Source organism: Loxodonta africana, chromosome 25 (assembly GCF_030014295.1).
Source record: "Loxodonta africana isolate mLoxAfr1 chromosome 25, mLoxAfr1.hap2, whole genome shotgun sequence".
NCBI lineage: Eukaryota > Metazoa > Chordata > Mammalia > Proboscidea > Elephantidae > Loxodonta > Loxodonta africana.
The window spans coordinates 61,136,668-61,160,338 of NC_087366.1; the positions used below are offsets into that span (position 1 = coordinate 61,136,668).

General features: G+C 41.1%; 1 protein-coding gene across 1 annotated transcript in view; it reads left to right on the forward strand.

The window, feature by feature from the left end:
- The window catches only part of USH2A (usherin), an 894,134-nt gene that overhangs the window by 817,381 nt on the left and 53,082 nt on the right, over nt 1-23,671 (forward strand). Inside the window, exons 62-63 of the mRNA XM_003419876.4 lie at nt 14,981-15,208; nt 21,329-22,845. Of these exons, the coding sequence (XP_003419924.2) occupies nt 14,981-15,208; nt 21,329-22,845 (1,745 nt within the window). The remainder of the gene's footprint in view (nt 1-14,980; nt 15,209-21,328; nt 22,846-23,671) is intronic.

Sequence of the window (23,671 nt, forward strand, 5' to 3'; positions counted from 1 at the left end):
TCACTGTTGAAACTCAAGGCTTGAATTTTTTCTTTAGCTCTTCCAGCTTGAGAAATGCTGAGTGTGTTCTTCCCTTTTGGTTTTCTAACTCCATGTCTTTATTCATTTCGTTATAATACTCTACTTTGTCTTTTCAAAGCACCCTTTGAAATCCTCTGCTCAATTCTTTTACTTCATCATTTCTTCCTTTTGCTTTAGCTACTCTATGTTCAAGAGCAAGTTTCAGGGTCTCTTCTGACATCTATTTTGGTCTTTCTTCATGTATGCTGTCGTTGATGTCATCCCACAACTTGTCTGGTCTTCGATTATTAGCCTTCTTGAGATAGTCGGTAAATTCAGGTGGGATATACTCAAAGTTGTATTTTGGCTCTCCAGGATTTGCGCTAATTTTTTTCAGCTTCAACTTGAACTTGCATATGAGCAATTGATGATCTGTTCCACAGACAACCCCTGGCCTTGTTCTGATGGATGATATTGAGCGTTTCCATCATCTCTTTCCACAGATATATTTTATTTGATTTCTGTGTATTCCACCCGGTGAGGGCCACGTGTATAGTCACAATTTATGTTGTTGAAAAAAGGTATTTCCAATGAATATGGCCTTGGTGATATAAATGACTCAGGAGATCGCATGATAGATAACAAGATCTAGGACTTATTAAATGCTTAGGTCCCTGGCTGATGCAAACAATATGTGTTCAGATACTAACCAGAAGATTAGTAGTTCAAACCCACCCAGTGCATGGTGGAAAAAAGGCCTGGCAGTCTATTTTTGTAGAATTACACCCATTGAAGACTCCATGGAACACAGTTCTACTCTGAGTCACATGGGGTTGCCATCAGTTGGAATTGCCTCGGTGGCAATTGGTTTGGGTTGGTTTTTATTAAATCCTCACAATGTGTCAGGCACCATTCTAAAGGCTACCTCGCTAAAGTTTATACAACTCAATAAAGTAGGTACTATTACTATTCCCATTTTAAAGATGAGGCAACTGAGATAAAGAGAAGTTAAGATACAGTCCTGATGTAAAAATTTTACTTTGTAGTAGAGACAAACAAATGTAATACAGTATAAGATCCATCAAGAAATGAAAGTGGACCTATGAGTAAATTCAAACCCATTATCTCTCACAGGTAGCAATGCTTATGACAAAACATTTGGAACACCTTGTTTTAACCAAATAATTTTAATTGAAAAGAATGTGTATACATGAGTTGGAAACCTAGATTCCAGTTGCAATTCTGGCATTGATGGATTGTTGTATCTTGTACCGGTTATTTGGGCCCTTTGAGCTTTAGGTTTAACAGTAAAATGAGATGGTTTGAGTAAAGATCCAGTTAGAATATTTTTTACTTTTTAACCCTGATTAACAGTTTTACTAATACAGTTTATTTATGCATGATATTTCATATTTAGCCACAACTATTTTTTTTTTTTTTTTATTACAAATGTGTCTACCAAAAGCTGGAAGCATAACACTTCTTTCTTCACTGCATAAAAGTTAAAACAAATCTTTGATTAATCTTTAACTGGAGCTGACTAAGGGGGGATACAGTGCTGTTGTTGTTGTTGTTGTTAGGTGCCCTCGAGTCAGTTCCGACTCAGCGACTCTATGTACAACAGAATGAAACACTGCCCAATCCTGCATAGTCGTTGTTATGCCTGAGCCCATTGTTGCAACCACTGTGTCAATCCATCTCATTGAGGGTCTTCCTCCTTTTCGTAATTTACCAAGTATCGTGTCCTTCCAGGAACAGGTCCTTCCTAATAACACGTCCAAAGTACGTGAGACTAAGATATAGTGTAGTTGAGCAGTATTCAAAGTATAGTCCATGAACCCTTCTGTGGGGCCAACACTAAGCATTAGGTGGTGGGTGTAGGACCTCTGTTGGTCAAAGAGTCAGCAGTTGGAAAGAAGAGTAAGATGTGGAGCAGAGGAGAGTGAGGACAAGCTGGCAGCCACCTGAACCTCTGTGTCTATTCATCTCCACATATAACCTCAGTGGCCTTCAGAGAGGAGCCACCTGAACCTCTGTGTCTGTTCATCTCCACCTATAACCTCAGTGGCCTTCAGAGAGGAGCCACCTGAACCTCTGTGTCTGTTCATCTCCACCTATAACCTCAGTGGCCTTCAGAGAGGAGCCACCTGAACCTCTGTGTCTATTCATCTCCACATATAACCTCAGTGGCCTTCAGAGAGGAACGGCTGTTGCTTTACTTTCACCCTTCAAAGCTCATGACATTTCTTCTTCGGGTCAACTTTAACCCAGAATCACACAGGAAAGATGTATTAGTTTTCTATTAATGCATAACAAATTACCACAAACTGAGTAGCTTCAAACAGCACACTTTTATTATCTCACAGTTTCTGTGGGTCAGAAGCCCAGGCACATCTTAGCTGGGTACTCTGCCCAAGGTGTCACAAGGCTGCCATCAAAAGTGTTGACTGGGCTGCATTCTCATCTGGAGGCTTGAATTGGGAAGAATCTACCCTCAAGCTCATTCAGGTTATTGACAGATTCATTTCCTTGTGGTTGTAGGACAGTGGACTCCAGCTTCTTGTTGGCTCTTGGCTGAAGGCTTCCCTCAGGTCCTACCAGTCACCCACAGTTCCCTGCCATGTGGCTCTTTCACAAACCCTCTCACACTTACTCTTTGGGACCAGCAGGAAAATCTCACCCTCCAGTCTGCTAAGATGGTGTCTTATATACCAGACCATATTCATGTGATTCCTATCACCTTTGCCATGTAATTAAGAGAGTGACATCCAGTCACCTTTGTCATATTCTCTTGGTTAGAAGCAAGTTACTGGTCCCATACACACGGGGGAGGGGAGGTCAGAGAGTCTTCTTAGAGTACATCTGCCACAGAAGAGGATTCTGATTTACATACTTTGACCCTAACTAATTCCACATAATCCCAACTACCACAGAGGGAAAATCAAGAAATCAGATGGAGCTGTGTTAAGTCTGAGCTGTCTATTAGACTTCCAAATGGAGAGATTGAAAAGAAGTCGAGTATGAGTCTGGATTTTTCAAGAGATGTTCAACAATTCTCAAATGTGTATTTCTAACCCAGTCTTCTACCAGTACTATAAATTCATAGATCTGTCTACTGGGCATCTCAAACTTAGCATGTTCAAAATTATTCCCTCCCTCCCCTAATCTGTTAACCCCTTAAGCTTCTGTATCTCATTGAATGGTACCACCATGTGTCCTTTCTCTCAAGGCAAAAACTCGAGATTTCTCCTGGATTCCTCTTTTCTCCTCATTTTCTACATTCAATCCATCAAAATTCCATTGGCTCTACTTCCAAAATATAAATCCATCTCATTGATTCTATCTTCACCTTTACTGCCCTTGTCCAAACCACTGTCACCCCTCCCTGCACTTCTGCAAATGTCTGTTAACATCTTCCACTCCCTGTCTTGACCCCCTATAGATATTCTCCACACAGCAGCCAAAATGATCCCTTTAAAACCTAACTTAAATGTCGTCACTCCACTGCTTAAAGTCCTGCAGTATTTTTCCATTGAAGTTGAAATCAAACTCTGATTCTTTACCTACAAGATTTACACCATCTGGCTCCTGCCCATTAATTTGACCTTCTCTCAGTGCCATTCTCCTTCTACTCATGGGACCCGATCACACTGGCTTCTTTCTGTCAACAAAAATATCAAGTTTGTTCCCCAACCTTGGAGCCTCTATTCTTGTTCTTTCTTTTGTCTAAAAGTTTCTCCCCTGGTTTGCCTTACGAATGGTTTCTTCTGCATTCTTGCCTAAATACAATTTCCTCAAAGACCTTCCCTAACTACCTTTCTAAACCAAGAATTCCACTGTTTTCCCCACCTAAGCCCAAACACTAGTTAGTGCATCACTTAATTTATTCTTTTCATCTTACTACAATTTCTTTCTTTTTTGCTTGTATACTGTCCATTTTCCTCATTCTAATATAAAATTCAGAGGGATAGTGCCCTTGTCCCCTTTGATTTCTGCTGTGTCCTCAGAAATTAGGAATGTGCCTAGCACATAGTAAGCCCTCAATAAATATGTGTTTAATCAAGCTTTGAAGAAACACAAACTATGTGGGAATTATTCTTTTAAATATATTTTAGTACTATTTTGCTAGTATTTCCATAAAACATTGCCAGAGTGAAATTGCTGGATCACAGAGTGTGCACATTTTTAATTTTGATCGATCAGAAGTACCGCTTTTTAATATTTCAGTGTGGCTGATTTGTCACTTTAAAATTTAATTATCACAAATTTAATTTTTTCCTCTTCTCTCTTGAAAGATGAGCCATTTCAAAACCATTTTTCCCCAATTTTTTTTACAGCAAATGAGGCTTCATTGCTCGTTTTGCAGGGACTTTAGTTTTTGCTGTATAGATTAAACTAGCACAGCCAATTTATATAGTACTTTTTTTTTTTTTTTTTTGGGTTGTACAAAAGTTAAGCACTAGATTACTAACTGAAAGGTTGGTGGATCGAAGCCACTCAAAGGCACCTCAGAAGACAGTCCTGGTTTAGTCCAAATGACTAATAGACCACAAATACTACAGCCTCTGCCAGACTGAGTCCGGCACAACTAGATGGTGCCTGGCTACCACCACTGACTGCTCTGACAGGGATCACAATAGACGGACCCAAACAGAGCTGGAGAAAAATGTAGAAAAAAATTCTAACTCACACACACACACACAAAAAAAAAGACCAGATTTACTGCTGTAACAGAGACTGGAGAAATCCTGAGAGTATGGCCCCCAGACATGCTTTTAACTCAATGAAGTCATTCCTGAGGTTCACCCTTCAGGCAAAGATTAGACGGGCCCCTAAAACAAAATGAGACTAAATGGGCACACCAGCCCAAGGGCAAGGACAAGAAGGCAGGAGAGGACAGGAAAGCTGGTAATAGGGAACTCAAGTTTGAGAAGGGGGGAGTGTTGACATGGGGTTGGCAGACAATGTCACCAAACAATATGTGTACTAATTGTTTAATGAGAAACTATTTTGTTCTGTAAATCTTCATCTAAAGTAAAATAAAAAAAAAAAAAAAAGAAGAAGAAGAAGAAGAAGACAGTCTTGGGATCTGCTTCCAAAAGGTCACAGCCTTGAAAACCCTATGGAGCAGTTCTACTCTGCTTACATGGGGTCGCCATGAATCGGAATCAACTGGACAACAAATAACAACAGTTTATATACAAAGAAAATGTCTATAAATTGAGTGTACTTACAAAATGAATGATTTATGTCAATGGGAAGAAAAAACTTAAAACCCCCTTTTTACATGTCGTTCTTTTCAGAGTATACATATCTGTTAGAGTAAAGGTGCTAAAACGCACGCGATTATTCCATCCTCAGCACTTTGACTCTTAAATGTACAGTTGTTAGAATAAACGGCCCCTGGTTTTGTCGGTGGTGGTTGCCATCCACGTGGTTTCCACTCCTGGCGACCTTACGTAAAACAGATTGACGAGTTGTCCGGTGTTGCATCATCTTTGTGGTTTTTAGTATGTTTGAGTCTATTGTTGCATCTATTGTTTCAGTACATCTCTTTGAGGGTTTTCCTCTTGAAGGTCCCAGTTGGTCAATTATAATCCTGGTTAATCAATTATAATCAATTACTAAGTAGCTAGTAATATCAAAATTACTTGAAGGGAGATTATGTATTTTAGGGTCTTGAAATCTCTCAAATTAAATTCTATAACATTAGTTAGAATCCAGATCTAAAAATGCTTTAACACTTACGTGTACTTTTGGTTACCTTCACTCTGTTTTCCAATCACCAGTGATATTCCTACCCTTTTTCAGCCTCTTCATAGCTGTTTGATAAGTATAAGAGACTGGGGCAGGGGTGTAGATGACTCCACATAAACATGTTTCCATGTTGGGTCAGGACAGAAGACAGTGTCAAATTCATGTTCATTTGTTATAATGCACACTTTTATTGTGAAAAAAAAAAACATTTGTGTCTAAAAATAGTTACAAATTCTGAAATAGAAAAAATATTCAAGAAACTTTTTTTAAAATCTTATTCCTAAGAAAATACTCTCCTATATTACAGTGTCCACCACTCATCTGTCAGTTTGTTGCTGTGTCCTGGAAGCTATGCCACTAGTATTTCAAACATTAGCAGGGTCACCCATGGTAGACATGTTTCTGTGGAACTTCCAGACTAAGACAGACTAGGAGGAAGGGCATGGTGATCTATTTCTAAAAAACTGGCCAGTGAAAACCTTTTGAATAGCAGCAGAACATTGTCTGATACAGTGCTGGAAGATGAGCACCTCAGGTTGGAAGCACACAAAATATGACTGAGGAAGAGCTGCACCCACAAAGTAAAGTTGACCTTAATGATGTAAATGGAGTATGGCTTTTGGGACCTGCATTTGCTGGCATGGCATGACCCAAATGAGAAACTGCAAACATCCATTAGTAATTGGAATATGGAATGTATGAAGTATGAACCTAGGAAAACTGAAAGTTGTAAAAAGTGAAATGGGATGTTTGAAAATCAATATCCTAGGCATTAGTGAGCTGAAATGAACTGATATTGGCCATTTTGAATCAGAGAATCGTATGGTCTATTATGCCGGGAATGACAAATTGAAGAGGAATGGCATCACATTCATTGTCAAAAAGAGCAATTCAAGATCTATCCTGAAGTACAACTCTGCCAGTGATAGGATAATATCCATACACCTAGAAGGAAGACCATTTAATACAATTATTATTCAAATTTACACACCAACCACTAATGACAAAGATGAAGAAACTGAAGATTTTTACCAACTTATACAGTCTAAAATTGATCAAACAAGCAATCAAGAAGCATTGATAATTACTGGTGATTGAAATGCTAAAGTTGGAAACAAGGAGGATCAGTAGTTGGAAAATATGGCCTTGGTGATAGAAATGCCGGAGATCATATGATAGAATTTTGCAAGACCAACATCCTGTTCATTGGAAATACCTTTTTCAACAACATAAATGACGATTATACATGTGGACCTTGCCAAATGGAGGACATTGGAATCAAACTGACTACATCTGTGGAAAGAGATGATGGAAAAGCTCAATGTTAGCAGTCAGAACAAGGCCAGGGGCCAAATGGGGACTAGACCATCGATTGCTCATATGCAAGTCCAAGTTGAAGTTGAAGAAAATTAAAAGAAGTCCATGAGAGCCAAAATACAACCTTGAGTATATCCCACCTAAATTTAGAGACCATCTCAAGAATAGACATGAAACACTGAACGCTAATGACCAAAGGCTAGATGAGTTGTGGGATGACATCAAGGACATCATATATGAAGAAAGCAAAAGGTTATTTAAAAGATAGAAAAAAAAGAAAAGGCCAAAATGGATGTCAGAAGACACTCTGAAACTTGCTCCTGAACATAGAGCAGTTAAAGTGAATGGAAGAAATGGTGAAGTAAAAGAGCTGAACAGAGAATTTCAAAGGGCGGCTCTAGAAGACAAAGTAAAGTATTGTAATCAGATAGGAAAAGAGCTGGAGTTGGAAAACCAAAAAGGAAGAACACGCTTGGCATTTCTCAAGTTGAAAGAACTGAAGGAAAAATCCAAGCCCCGAGTTGTAATATTGAAGGATTCTATCGGCAAAAATTTGAACAAAGGTGGGAAGGAATAAACAGAGTCACTGTACCGAAAAGAATTGGTCGACCTTCAGGCACTTCAGGAGTTAGCATATGATCAAGAATGGATGGTACTGATGGAAGAAATCCAAGATGCACTGAAGGCATTGAGGAAAAACATGGCTCCAGAAATTGACAGAATACCAATTGAGATATTTCAACAAATGGATGCAATGCTGGAAGCATTCACTTGTCTATGCCAAGAAATTTGGAAGACAGCTACCTGGCCAACTAACTGGAAGAAATCTATATGCAAGCCTATTCCAAAGAAAGGTGATCCAACAAAATGTGGAAATTATCAAATGATATCATTTATATCACACACAAGTAAAATTTTGCTGAAGATCATTGAAAAGTGGTTGCAGCAGTACATAAACAGGGAACTGCCAGAAATGAAAGCCAGATTCAGAAGAGGATGTGGAACAAGGGTTATCCTTGCTGATGTCAAATGGATCCTGGCCAAAAGCAGGGAATACCAGAAGGATGTTTACTTGTGTTTCATCGACTATGCAAAGGCATTCATCTATATGGATCATAACGAGTTATGGGTAACTTTGCAAAGAATGGAAATTCCAGAACACTTAATTGTGCTCACGTGGGACCTGTACATAGACCAAGACGCAGTCAAACAGAAAAAGGGGATACTGCATGTATTAAAATAAGAAAAGGTGTGGGTCAAGGTTGTATCTTTTCACTATACTTATTCAATCTGTATGCTGAGTAAATAATCCAAGGAATTGGACTATCTGAAGAAGGATGGGGCATCAGGATTGGAGAAAGACTCATTAACGACTTAGGATATGCAGATGACACAACTTTGCTTGCTGAAAGTGAAGAGGACTTGAAGCACTTACAGATGAAGATCAAAGTATGGATTACACCTCAACATAAAGAAAAAAAATCCTCAAAACTGGACCAATACACAATGTTATGATACACGGAGAAAATACTGAAGTTGTCAAGGATTTCACTTTAGTTGGATGCACAACCAATGCCCATGGAAGCAGCAGTCAAGATATCAAACAACGTTTTGCACTGGGCAAATCTGGTGCAAAAGACCTCTTTAAAGCGTTAAAGTGCGATGATGTTACTTTGAGGACTAAGCTGTGCCTAACCCAAGCCATGGTAATTTCAACTTCCTTACATGCATGCAAAAGCTGGACAATGAATAGGGAAGTCTGAAGAAGAAGAACTGTTGCCTTTGAATTAAGGTGTTGGCGAAGACTATTGAATACACCATGGACTGCCAGAAGACTGAACAGATCTGTTTTGAAAGAAGTACAGCCAGAACGCTCCTTAAAAACGAGGATTGTGAGGCTTCGTCTTATGTACTTTGGACATGTTATCAGAAGGGACCAGTCCCTGGAGAAGGACATCATGCTTGGTAAAGTAGGGAGTCGGCAAAAAAGAGGAAGACCCTCAGTGAGATGGATCAACACAGTGGTTGCAACAATGAGATCAAAAATAGCAATGATTATAAGGATGGCGTACGACCAGGCAGTGTTTCATTCTGTTGTACATAGGGTTGCTACGAGTCAGAACCAACTCAATGGCACCTAACAACAACAACATATTACATTTTACATAATGCAATCCATACTTACTGGATTCATTAATAATTAAATAAGTGAATGAATTAATTCTTGGCTGATTTTTTTATCACTGACCATGACCGATACCACAACAGGACAAAATAAGTGTTCTTCCATTATTACTTCAAATAGCATGGCAGAACCTTTTACACAAAATTAGTTCTTAAAATTTCCTACTAAATGCAGTCCAAAAACTTAGGGTAGCAATTCAAAGCCCTCTGCAATATAACTGTAAACACTTTCCAACCTTAATTCTCGTTATTCTACACCCACCATGCTTCAACTACATCCAACTTCCAGCTCTTTCCCAAGCATATCCTGTACTTTCTTCCTTCTTTCTTTCAACCCCTCATTAAGTATCCTCTACTAAAATTGTACTTGTCTTTTCTGGCCAGGATCAAATTCCACCTTCCAATTAAGTCTTTCCCAGTGCCCCACCTCTTCATTTCCCAATCTGAAGTATCCCCTCAATATTTTTCTGACACTCAGTTATAGGACTTATCCCACTCTATTCCAAGACTGATTTGATTTTTGCACAAGTAGATACTAGATATAAATGTGCTGATCAACATTTGGTGAACTCAAAAATTATCTTTATAGATGGAAAGGAAAAATAGTTCTACAGAATCCATGGCTCAAATTATCTGGTTTTCAGAAATCTACAAAAATAAAAAAATAAAAATAATTTTTTTTTTTTTTTTTGGTGTTAATTTGCCAGCATCACAATGTATGTATCTATCCAAAAGTCATCCAGTTGGCTGGAGGGACTCAGGCCAGTGCTATGGCTTTTAGGTAATGGTAAATGAGAGCTTTTCCTACTTCTCCTGTTTGATTTGTAATCTAAACCAGAAACCTGGACTCTTGTCTATAGCCACTCTTTTATTGTATCCAGTCCCTGAAGAAGGACATCATGCTTAGTAAAATGAAGGGTCATCAAAAAAGATGAAGACCCTCAATGAGATGGATTGACATAGTGACTGCAACAATGGGCTTAAGCATAACAATCATTGTAAAGATGGCGCAGGACCAGGCGGTGTTTCGTTCTGTTGTACATACAGTCGCTATGAGTCGGAACTGACTCAACGACACCCAACAAGAACATAACAAAGTAAAATATAACACAATGAAACTAAGAAACAGCTGACTGGCTCAACTATGGAAGACAGAAGTTGATATGTTTAAATCTAGATCCCACTGAAACACTGTCTGAGAAAAAAAGTCAAAGTTTCTGTGTGAATTACTCTCTGAGTCTTGCCATTCACCTCACTACCAAGTCAGGATTTATAAGCCGGAATTCACCATTTTAGAATGAGGGGTCTAGGGTAAGGGGAAAGAGTAAGTTAAAGGCAACGACAGAAAAATGCTCATCAGTGAATGAAGCTGGAATGAAGTTGATGGTGACTGGGGAGATTAACCCTTTCTCAGATATAGTAAGCACACAGAATGCTCTGTTGAAAAGCACAGAAGTGCTGATGCATGACTATGCTGGTTCATTACCTGGAGCAGAGTGAAAAGGCTTCTAAGGGCCAACGTAACTGGGCTCAATGAAAATGCATCACAAAGACCAGAGGGAAATCTCTGGAATGTGCTGGATCATGAGATCAATAGACTCAAAGATGACTAAGTTAGCAAGCTTTATGCAGTTTAAACATTTGTGCCGGGAGCCTCCCCATGAAGCCTTTTATTGACAGCTACAGATCAATGCTAATTTCTGATCATTTTCAACCTACATAAACCTATTGACCTCATGGCCACCTTTGGGGCACTTGAAGTCATCAAAAATAATCAGAGAAGATGGTGTAAAATTGTCAGACTGCTGAAGACCCCAAGTGGTTTCATGTGTCCCAGGAGCAGAGCTGAGAGGTTAAAATGTAGTTCAAATTGCCAGCAGACCCTCAACTGGCAGGGCATTCCAGGCAGTCTTGTCTTTATACCTCATAAAAATATCGATGCACTAATTTGTGTCCAGGCTCGGACACTCACGCATATATGTTTAAATCCAGAGAGGCTAAATCTCATTGGAAATATTAGATTCAGAGAATGGATGATCTCCTAGTGAAATATTGCTTCCTTTGTTGAGTCCTTCTCTTTTAAATGCTTCCTCAAATCTGCTGCCTAACAATGATAGCTAATAGGCTTCTAGAATAAAAAATGTGAATGCTATAAAAAGAAAAAAATTACGGGCATGTATATAGAATAAACCAAACCCGTTGCCGTCGAGTCAATTCCAACTCATAGCAACCCTATAGGCACCCTACAGGAGATAGTAGAACTGCCCCATGGGGTTTCCAAGGAGCAGCTGGTGGATTCAAGCCACCAACCTTCTGGTTAGCAGCCAAGCTCTTAACCACAATTATAGTCTGGGAATAACAAAAACAACAACAAAATACCTCCAAAGAAACTGGTGGATGGAAGAATGAAGGACAACAGCAGAATGAGGACAAAGAAGAGGAAGATGTTAGAGTGTGAATTAGGATCGTCTCTGTAGAGGAAAGAGAGTAAGGAGGGGAGGAGGAAGGAGTAGAGGCAGAGAGAGGAGAAGGAGGAGAAGAAAGAAAGCCGGAACAGAGGAGGAAAAAAGAAGGAAAATGACTTTTCATGATGGATTCTCCCATCAGTGGAACAGAATGGTACATCTCCAAAGGGAGGAATTAAAACTAAAACATCGAAAATTACAACCACGGTGCACAAGAAAATATGCTGAACTTAAGGAACAAAGCAAGTAACTTAATAAACAAGACAAAACCCAAATTAACTCCACAGAGTGGAACTGTGTCCAAATTTTACACCAGGAGCCTAAAACTTATGAATTGTGAACTTTGGTGTTGAAGATCATTCAGGACACAATGATTTAAAATTTTTCCTAAGGTGTTGGAAGAATACATTGGTCAGGGTTGTTTTGCCATTTTTTAATTTCTTCATTTTTTTTTAAAGTATGGTCTTAACTAAAGATTCACGAAAAGTATGGCTACTCAAAGATTGAACAAGCCCATGGAACAAAACAAGACTAAAGAAGCGTACCAGCCCTGGGGAGGGACTGGAAGGCAAGAGGGAGCAGGAAAGCTGGTAATAGAGAACCCAAGTTTGAGAGAGTGTTGACATGTCTTGGGGTTGTTAACCAATGTCATAGAACAATGTGTGTACTAACTGATGAGAAACTAGTTTGTTCTGTAAACTTCATCTAAAGTACAATTAAAAAAAAAAAAGTATGGCTACTAATGCAGTTTATTGAAGGGGTGTGTACATGCATACATTATTATTATTATTTTGTAGCTCTTCGGAAATAACAAATTAATGTGGAAACACTTCCTCAGTGTGAATTTAGGGTGCAGAATTTCTCCTTTATACCCCAATATGTGGTTGTTTCTTTTTTTTTTTTAAGGTTACTACAAACCAGATTAAGCAAAACAACTGTTGTAACTATTCTTCATAGGAGCACACCTTTCAACAATTTCTGTACCAGGCACGCAGGAACTTCAACTGGAGACCTGCAGGTCATATTTCTGCAATAGATGGCGGAGGTTTAGAGACCAGGGCATTTTGAATCCTTCTGCTTTCAAGGGTCTGAGCCATAAATGTTTATGAAAAGAATCTATAATGAAATCAGTCTTGTTATTTTTTTAATGGTTGCCTGGAGTGTGTTGGATGACTGACTGGCAATTGTGAATCATTAAGTGCTCAGTTACCAAAAGAGTTTGGTAGTATTGCCATCTAGGGGCTGAGCGGGATTCTCGGCTCTGAAATAAACTGTAATTGAGCAGGTGCTGCGATTGACAATATACATGTTTTTGCTTTAGAGCCCACATGCTTTTCATGTTTCTCGTGACAAAAGCTATCTCCAAATGTCCCCCAACAGCCTACCTTTTTTATATGTAATCTGTTAGAGGTGATTACTATTTGCCTTGGCGCTGTGCTTTTTTGGCATCTATTACTGAATATTCTGAACAAAGAATTATTCTTTTTTGCATTATTAATCTTGCTCATGTTTGCCCTATTTCCACGGAAAAGAAATCATTTATCAGAAAAGAATGTTTGTAATCGAGACTTGTAGCATCTTCAGATTTAATATTCATTAAGATCATCCCGATTCTGTGCTATATTTATCTAAAAGACCAATCCAATGTTGTGAGGAAATAAGTTTTAAATATTTATGATCTAACTTTTAATATTTTAAAAAAGAGAAATTAGTATTTCTGTAAAATTTGTTTCAGAGTCTGGTCGCTTAGCAAATGTTTAAATATTAAAAGCCCTCAAGAGGTTAGCATGTAATATCATAATGGGACTCATTGAAAGAGGAAAATTGACTTCACAAGTTTTTGATAGGTGAAGGAAATTGTATTTCCTCTGCCCGTGGTTAACACATAATAAGAAACATTAACATGGTTGAAACCTATAACCAAGAATGTGAGGACAGTGTCAAAAATCACTTCTACAGTGGGTTTTGGTTTTGTCTGACCCGTTTGTTTGGAAGAAAGTTCAATCCTGTCACCTTGTTTTAGAGTTTATTGAAAATGGTATTTGGTTGTCCCCTAATTAAGGAGCCACTCCTTACATAGAACTTTGATGATGTCAGGTATCTACTTCTTCCCCACCTCGCATTCCTTCTCCCCTGCCCACCAAGAAAAGAGGACAATTAAAGGCCATGGATCACGTTTAAACATCTAGTAAAACAAAGCTGATCTCACACACCATTAAATGTAAATATCTTATTAAACCAGTCAAAATGTCCTCATGACTGTTCACACCCAATGGGTATGGTACCCAAAAAAGTGTGCCTGTGTGTGTGTGTGTGTGTGCACGGGCGCATGTGTATCTAGCTACATACAGGTTACTGGTCCACTTGCAAACATAATTCTTATCTGTAAACAGGCATATCCATCCAGCCCAGATGTGGAAAGAGCACCCTGGGGCCTTTCAAAACAGAAGGATTCTCAGCCCCAGTTTAGAGAGGCAAAATATGCTAAATGCCACTCTCCAAGCAGGGGAAAAAAAAAAAAAAATTGGCTGTTACTTTTTTTTTGTTTGTTTTAATATAATCGACAAAGGTCAAATTCTCAAAGTCCAGGTCACAATAACTTTTGGTGAATGTCATGGTTTTAGTTATGGTGCTTTTAACACATGAGAATATTTTCACATATATACGCATAGTAGGTTTCCCTGAAGGTGTTTGTATATTTATATTTCAGTTGGGTTACGTCATTGTTTTCTTGTGTTTGTGTGTTTGCATTTGTAAGACATAAACACGCACCAAGAAAATGAGAGGGAATTGGGGGGATGGAGTCTTACACGTAAACAAATAGTATTAAGGATTAATAAAAGAGAATTGTGGTCATTCTGGATAAATTTCCCAGCCCTTAAGATCCACCTGGTGGGCAGTTACAGCACTCTCTGCCATGCACACTGGCACCAGTGGCTGCCAGTCTGAGCTGGAGGCAGCACTGATCTGAGGCATCAGAGGCTTTTTGTGTTCATACGCCACATCCTTTGGGTTGCAAGCTGTGAAAAGGCAAGGATCCTATCAATCCATACTCTCTGGGTGTCTTATATCACACACCGTTGGGTAAGATATTCAGAAGGCCAACAAGAACAAGAAAAAACAATTTTTCTTAATGATGATTCAGAAACTGCTGTAAGTATTTGTGCTGATACCCCTTGGCATGCAGTTCAGAGAATGACCTTCCAGCAATTACTGGCAACTTCCAAAAGAAAGTTAACCTGTCAATTTTCTTACAGGGAACCTGCTACCAAGCCCACCTGTTTGGGTTAGAACCATTCACAACGTATCACATTGGTGTTGTGGCTGCAAACCAGGTGGGAGAAGTTTCAAGCCCCTGGACTCTGGTTCAGACCTTAGAATCTTCCCCAAGTGGACTGAGCAACTTTACAGTAGAACGGAAAGAGAATGGCCAAGCGCTGTTACTACAGTGGTCAGAGCCTACAAGAGCCAATGGTGTGATTAAGGTAATGTCTCCCTTCCATAGGAACACGTGTTTGGTGTTGTTCTGTTGCATAGATGAGCTCTGACATGGCGTCAGGTCACTGTGGGGAACCGCCCTTCACAGCCTGTGTCATTCTCCTTAATGGCTCCTCCAGGCACTTAATCATAGAGAAAACTAGCCCCCATGTGCTATGCTTCCAGTGAGCCCGATACAGCACTGGGCTAGGTGTTCTCTAGGTATATCTCATGTAATCTTCTCATCAACCCTACTAGGTGGGTACCACTAAACCTCAGCAGGCATGTTGTTGTTATTAGGTGCCATCCAGTCTATTTTCAACTCATAGTGACCCCGTGTGACAGGGTAGAACTGCCCCACATGGTTTTCTTGGCTGCAATCTTTATAGGAGCAGATCGCCAGGTCTTTCAACCATGGAGCTGCTGGGTAGGTTCAAACTGCCAGCTTTTCAGTTTGCAGCCAAGCACTTAACCTTTGTGCCACCAGGCCTGGCCTAGAAAGGTTAAATAACTGCCCAAGTTCACATTTAAAGCCAGGAAGTCACGCCAGAGCTGAACTCTAAGTAACTGTGTTCTTCCTGCCTCCTGAATTACCCTACCCAGTTATTTGTTTAATTAAGTCTTGCCTAATCTGAGCTTTGAACAGAGCTCGCTAAGCAAAAGGCAGGAAGTCTCACTCTTCTGCTAACTCCCTAACTTCTATAGTAGTCACTAGAAACGGCCTTGTAAATGTCTCACCTATATCCCAGGCTTCACCAGCTGTGAGTACAAACGAGGCCGCATTTCTACTAATCGTCCACATCTTGGTGCTTGGAGCCCCACCTGCATGAAAGCAAGGCTTCCTCTCCTTCCTGAAGGTCCTCCCCAAGGATGTGGTGACTCACCTGTCAACCTGTACTTCCGCCTCTGCCTACAGTCTCCTCTGGCCCTGGAGCACTGCTCTGGTCCCCCAGCCTGCAGCTGCTGTCAACACGCTGCCCTCCCTCACTGAGGTTGTTGTTAGCTGCCACCGAGTCAGCTCCCGACTCGAGAAGATTCCGTGCCCAGTGGAACCATAAGACACTGGTGGGTCAGTGGTAGAGTTTTCACCATCCGTGCGAGAAACCTGGGTTCCATTCCTGATCAACACACCTCATGCGCAGTCAGCACACATCTGTCAGTGGTGGCTTGCATGTTGCTATGATACTCGACAGGATTCAGCAGACCTTCCAGACTAAGACAGATTAGGAAGCTGAAAAGCTGGCAGTTTGAACCTACCCAGCAGCTCCGTGGGAGAAAGACCCGGAGAGCTACTCCTATAAAGATTGCAGCCAACGAAAACTCTATGAATCTCCTTCACTGCTCCTCGAAGTGGCAGTCTCCCCCATTAATCTCAAATACAATAGTTAAGACTGAGGTGTAACTTTTAATAAAGATTTCCTGAAAGACCTAGGAGAGGGCCAACAGAGGAAAATCATGACAATGACTTAGAACTCTAGCAGGCCCAGGTCTGTCCCCGCGGGCCTTCCTGCAGGCCGCCTCACTGCTTATGCAGCGGCTGCCTCTCTGCCTGCTCCAGGCCTGCGACGGTAGCACAAGCCAGTCTGTCTCCACCAGCCGGCCTCCCTGTGACACCCAGACATCCCCTACCCTGGGGCAGGAGATTCAAGCCATAACACTGAGGCCTTCATCAGAAAAAAGAGTTTCTCCTTTTACATCCATCAAAGCACCGCACCCCCCTACCCCGTCTGTTTCCTATCCCAGAGACTGCCTCATACCAGCATGACTGACAACAGAAATCTAGACTCCTTTTTCCTTCATTTACATTTCACCAAGTATTGTTGAGCTTCTACTAAGTGTCAAGTCCTGATTCTGGAGTAAACAAGACAGGCAACATCTCTGCCTCCGTAGACCTGAGGTGTCTGCATGCACGTATGAGTGACTGTGTGGAAGAATGTGAACGCTGGGAGTACAGAGAGGCAAATGGTGAGCTAGTGCATAAACAAACAAGGAAATTTCAGAGTGATGAATGCTACAAAAATAAAGAAAGAAGGAAACAGGGTAATGTAATTATGCCTGGCTCAGGCTAATTTAGAATGGATGAACATTTGAATTGAGTTGACATCTGAGGCGAGCCCTGAACGACAAGACAGAGTCAGTCATGTGGAGATATGTGGGCAAAATGTTCCAGACAAAATGAACAACAAATGAAAGGCCTGAAGCCAAGAATGAACTTGGTGTATTCAAGGAAAGGAAAGAAAGCCCGCGTGGATGAAGCACTGGGAGGGGGGTAAAGATGCAACTAGAAAGGTTGGAGAACATTGACAGGGGCCAGGTTTTGCCCCACCTTGTCAGCTGTGTTAAGGTGTTTGGAATTTCTTCTAAGTGCAATGAAAAATTACTGAAGGCTTTAAGCAAATGGTAGGATCAGATTTATGTTTTTCAAGATCACTCTGGCTGTTATGTGGAAAATAGATTATAAGGGACCAATGGAGCTTGAAAGCTATTGAAAAAATTCAGGGCAGACTCGGTGGTGGCTTGAAGTAGGGTGGGAGTCATGAAGGTAAAGAAATACGGGTGAATTGGAGATGTATTTGGAAGGTGGAGCTGACAAGACTTGTTAAGGGACTGGATGTGAGCCATGACGGAAACAGAGCACTTCAGGGTGACTTCTGAATTTTGGCCTTGCTCCATTATCTGGGAAGGGGAGAATTGGAAGATAAGTAAGTTTGACCAGGCAAGTAGCCAGCTGAAGGTGTAGGTCTAGAACTCTGGAGACAGTTCTTCACTGACAAGTATATTCATAAGATGTATATTCACTGAGTTGTATATTCGGAAATAGCATATAGGTGCTATTTAAGCCCATGGGGCTGCAGGAGATCAGCTACGGAGAGAATGTAAATAGAGATGATGAGAACCTAAAGTCAAACCCTGGGCACACTAAAATCTGGAGATCAAGATGAGGAAGACGAGTCAGCAAAGGAAATTGAGAAGAGCCAGTGAGGCAGATAGATAAGTAGTGAATGGGATGTCCCAGAAGTAAAGAGAAAATATGTCAAATGCTGCTGAACAATCAAGTAAAATGAGGCCAGTGAAGTAACGCTGGAATTTGGGGATGAGGAGGTCATTGTGATCTTGACAAGAACAGTTTCATCCAAGTGGTGGCACAGGAAGCCTGGTTGAGGGAGATGGAGGAGAGAAGGGAGGCAAGTGAGGAAGTGACGAGAGCAATTAGGGGACTCTTTAGAGAAGTTGCTATGGAGCCCTGGTGGGACAGTGGTTAAGAATTCAGCTGCTAACCAAAAGATCAGCAGTCTGAATCCACCAGCCACTCCATGGATACCCTATGGGGCAGTTCTATAGGGTCTCCATGCGTTAGAATCAACTTGACTGCAACGGATTTGGTTGAGATGAAAAGAAAGTAGAGAAATGGAGCACTAGCTGGGAAAGTGTGGTATCAAGAGAAGTTTTATTTTAAAATCAATGGAAAACACTAGAGTATAAATAAGCTAATGGCAATAACCCAGTAAAAACCAAAAGAAAACAAACCCATTGCCACTGAGGCAATTCTGTCTCATAACAACCCTATAGGACAGAGTAGAACTGCCCCATAGGGTTTTCAAGGAGCAACTGATGGATTCAAACTGCCAACCTTTTGGTTAGCAGCCAAGCTCTTAACCACTGGGAGATAAGTTGGTGATGCAGAAGGCAAGGAGAATAATTGCAGGAGTGAAGTCCCTAGAAAGGAGGAGGATGAGATCCAGCACTCAGTGGCCTTTAACAGGGACAGAGATAATTCATCTATAGCAAAAGGAGGGAAGGCAAGTAGTGTAAGTCCAAATTCACGCAAAGTTAGCCAAACTTTGAGGTTAAGGACACAGTATTGCAAACCCAGGAAGCTCACCCAAGCTTTAATTTTATTCAGGCTTCATTTAGAAGGTGTGATTGATTGATTCATTGCCCACATAGCTGAACTCAATCTACAGTTCCCCTCCCCCAAGGTCAGTCTGGAAGCCTCCACCCTCGAATCACATGGTTGGTCTTTCTGGCATGGTCAGCTCCCATCCTATGACTATGGGGAATGGCCATCCCCACCCTGAATCACCTCATTAGCATAAACTATCAGGTGTGGTCCAAGGGGCTAACCATAGATAATAAAGGCATTCCTGTCAAATTCCAGGGGGTTAGAGGTTTTCTTCCAGGACCTAGACAAAGACTAGACCTCTCTTTGGGGAAGGCCAAATTCTTACTACCACACATTTATGGGGATGATAATATATAATATGAAGACATTTGCTTCTGATTGCTTCTATTTTCTGAATGAAATATGTGGTTATGTCAACAACCAACCAGGAAGAAGGGAAGAGGGTATCAGTGGCTAGTGGGAAAAATGTTGTTGTTACTGTTGTGCCATTGAGTCGAATCTGACGCATTGTAACCCTATAAGACAGAGTAGAACTGCCCCATAGGGTTTCCAAGGAGCCACTGGTGGATTCCAACTGCTGACCTTTTGGTTAGCAGCCTGAGCTCTTAACCACTGTACCACCAGGGCTCCTGTGGGAAAAATAAAACATATGAAATAACCATTTTGGAAAATGAGACAGCAAACATATGGGGAAATAGAGTAGGATTACAATTGATAACCATGTATTTAAAATTTATGGTAAGAGGTTTAAAGTGAGACTAGACAGCCTGGTTAGGTAATTTTTTTGAAGCCAGTTAAGAGCTGGGTACAGATAGAGAGCTACATTTAACCTAAGTTAAGAGATTTTCCAGGTGAAAACGATGGGCAGAGAGAGGCTTGAGTTTTGATTATGGAATCTAAGCTCCCTTTTAAAGACACGTGGTGCCCTCCTCAAGGGTATGGCCTTACCCTGGGACCCCATGAAGAAAAATCACAAGTGCAATAGCAAAACATAAGTAAATTTCCAAAAGTCCAGGCTATTTAATCTTAAAAAACATTAGAGTATTATTGACAACACAGCCCAAGTTAAGCTTCTCCAGAAACCACCTGTGGGGATGTTTCAAACTAGTCACGCTTCCCAAGGGACTCTGTTACGTGCCCTGTACTGCCTTGAGAGTCACTATCACGTACAGGCAGTCGTTGACGTAATCAGGACTGTGCCATATCTCTCAGGAGCGGTGAAGCAGGAAGAGAGAGGAAGACCATTCTTCACAAACGCCTGCATTCAAGTTCAGTGTTTCCCATTTTTCCCAAAGAACAGAGAATAATACAGGGATGAAAACTTGCTCTACATTTGTATAATGACTGTTCAGATTCTTTTCACCAGAACAAAAGAATACTTGGCCACAAAGGAGCAATCGGTTCTTCCATGACTTGCAAGAGAAAACAGGGTGTTTTTTTTCCCACCCCCCCATCTTCTAGTAATCAGTTTACATTATGTATTCATATAATAATATTTATGAATTTTTATAAATAAAAATTTATTTTATAAATTTATTAATAAAATTTATTTACTTTATAAATGAATTTGTAAATACTATGTAAAGGATAAATATATATTTATTTCTATTATATACTATATTATACATACAGACATGTTTTCAGCCCTGGAACCTTGTTACAAAAGATGAAGCATTAGAATCCCAGGTCCCAGCTAATGCTGAGGGAGATGGACACTGTAGACAGGCCCTATTCCCCTTACTTGGGATAAGATCAGAAGCACAAAATGGGAGATTTGAGTACTATTCACTGCTTTAAAAAAAAAAAAGGAAGAAAGTCCATGAAAACTGTTGAAGTCAAAGAATCAGGCTCAATAATCTTTAGCTTTTAGAAAAATGCTTAGGTATTATCCAAATGAGAAAGAAAGTGGGGTAGGGGAGGCAGGAAGGGAAGGCGAGAGAGAGAGAGAAGGAAGAAGGAAGGAAGGAAGAGAGGGAGGGAAGGAACAAGGGAAGGAGAAAGGAAGGGAAGGAGGAAGGGAGAAAAAAGTCAATATTCCCCTTTCTGCAGATCTTAGATTAACTGGAGAAAATCACATTCCCAAAATTAATCTCAGAATGCTTCTTCTGGATTAGGGTCATCAAGATAAGGAATGAAAGGGGAGAAAGGGTTAAGAGGCACAAACTAGCAACACCATGAAGGCATATGCTGTAAATTATACCCTTTGCTTCTCTTCTTCCTTCAGACTTACAACGTCTTCAGTGACGGTATCCTGGAGTACACTGGCTTCAACCGTCAATTTTTCTTCCGTCGTCTGGACCCTTTCACTGTCTACACACTGACGCTGGAGGCCTGCACCAGGGCAGGCTGTGCACACTCAGCATCCCAGCCTCTGTGGACAGGCGAGGCCCCTCCCGGCTCTCAGTTGGCTCCCACAGTTCAGTCTGTGGGGTCCACCAGTGTTGAGCTGAGCTGGTCTGAGCCTGTTAACCCAAATGGAAAGATAATTCGCTATGAAGTGATTCGCAGATGCTTCGAGGGAAAAGCTTGGGGGAACCAGACAATCCTGGCCGATGAGAAAATTGTTTTCACAGAATATAATACTGAAAGGAATACATTTATGTATAATGACACAGGTTTGCAGCCATGGACACAGTATGAATATAAAATCAACACTTGGAATTCAGCAGGCCATACCTGTAGCTCCTGGAATGTGGTAAAGACTAAACAAGCGCCTCCAGAAGGCATCTCTCCACCTGAGATGTCCTATGTGTCTACGCATCCCCTAAGACTGCTGATTTCCTGGATCCCACCAGAACAGCCTAATGGTATTATCCAGTCCTATAGGCTTCAAAGGAATGGAATGCTATATCCTTTCAGCTTTGATGCTGTGACTTTCAAGTACACAGATGAAGACCTACTTCCTTTTTCTACATACAGTTACGCAGTCATAGCCTGCACAATTGAAGGCTGCTCCACCAGCAAACCCACCAACATCAAAACTCCCGAGGCTGCTCCAGAAGGGGTCAGCCCTCCAGCTCTTCAGGCCATCAGTGCCACTCAAATAAATGTATCTTGGTCACCACCATCAATTCAAAATGGAAAGATCACTAAATATCTGCTTATATTTGATGGTAAGGAACACCACGCTGGGCAGGGCCACTCCTTGCTGGTTTCTCATCTGCAGCCTTACACCCAATATAATTTCTCCCTGGTAGCCTGCACCAACGGTGGATGCACAGCTACCACATCCATAGCTACTTGGACATTGGAGGCCCCGCCACAGAACATGGATGCTCCCAGATTGCAAGTCACAGGCTCAGAATCAATAGAAATCCTCTGGAAAGCTCCAAGAACCCCAAATGGCCAAATCAGAAGTTACGAACTTAGGAGGGATGGAGCCATTGTGTATACTGGACTGGAAACTCACTACCATGATTTTACCCTCACCCCGGGTGTGGAGTACGGCTACACAGTGACTGCCAGCAACAGCCAAGGTGGTATTTTGAGTCCGCTCGTCAAAGTTCGAACCAATCCCTCAGCTCCCTCAGGGATGGAGCCTCCAAAACTACAGTCCAAGAACTCTCACGAGATCTTAGTGAGTTGGGACCCTCCAGTGAAGATGAATGGCGAGATTGTCAACTACACCCTCTTCATCCGTGAGCTGTTTGAAAGAGAAACAAAAATCATACACATAAACACAACTCATGATTCTTTTGGTACTCGGTCGTTCGTCGTAAGCCAGCTACAGCCATTTCAGAGGTAGGTAACCAACTGTGAGTCACTGTCATTTCTACTGCATGAGTGTTCAGGCAGTTCTAGTGAGAACTGTAAAAGCAGGAAGGGAACATGTCCCCAACCCCATCCACTTAACCATTAACAGTGGATGAAGCACACTCTAACCCAGCAAAGCTGGTTTGCATAGTTTCTGGAGAGAAAGATTCTGGCTGGTGACATTTTGAGAGTCAACCTTTCAGAAATATTTATGATTCACCATGATGTCTGGAACAAGTAGTGTAGAGATGGGGCCAGCTCTCTCAGTCTAGACCCTTCTGGAAACATGCAGGTCCCTCAACAGTTCTAAGAGCCCCGACGGGGTCTTGTGACCCAGGCAGCGAAGAAAATGAAACATTATTTTAAAGCATGAAAAGAGTGTCAGTCGGTGACAGCTATTACCGGCCAGAGTTGGACTGAACCAAAATATGTCTTGGAGAGAGCCCTTCTCATTGAATCCAGCTCTTCTTCTAGAGATAATGAGGCTACTCGGACTATGTGTCTTCACACACACACTCACCCCCCTCAAAATTCCCCCACTCTGATCTCAGGCTTTCTCTCTGCTAACTCAGGTATTCTCGGCTCTCCCCTCTGGACCTCCCAACATGCATGAAAGTGTATTGCTCTCCATACAAAGGAATCTTACCACTGCCTCCTCTTCCTATAATTCAAAGGATTGCTTGGTATTTTTCCCCATCACATTTTTAAGTGACTTACATGCCCAGAGAGAAGAGTAATAAAAGACACTTTATGCTTAAAATTTAGTAAAATGAACAGAACCACTTAATAGAATTAAAGGGTAGAACTATGTTGA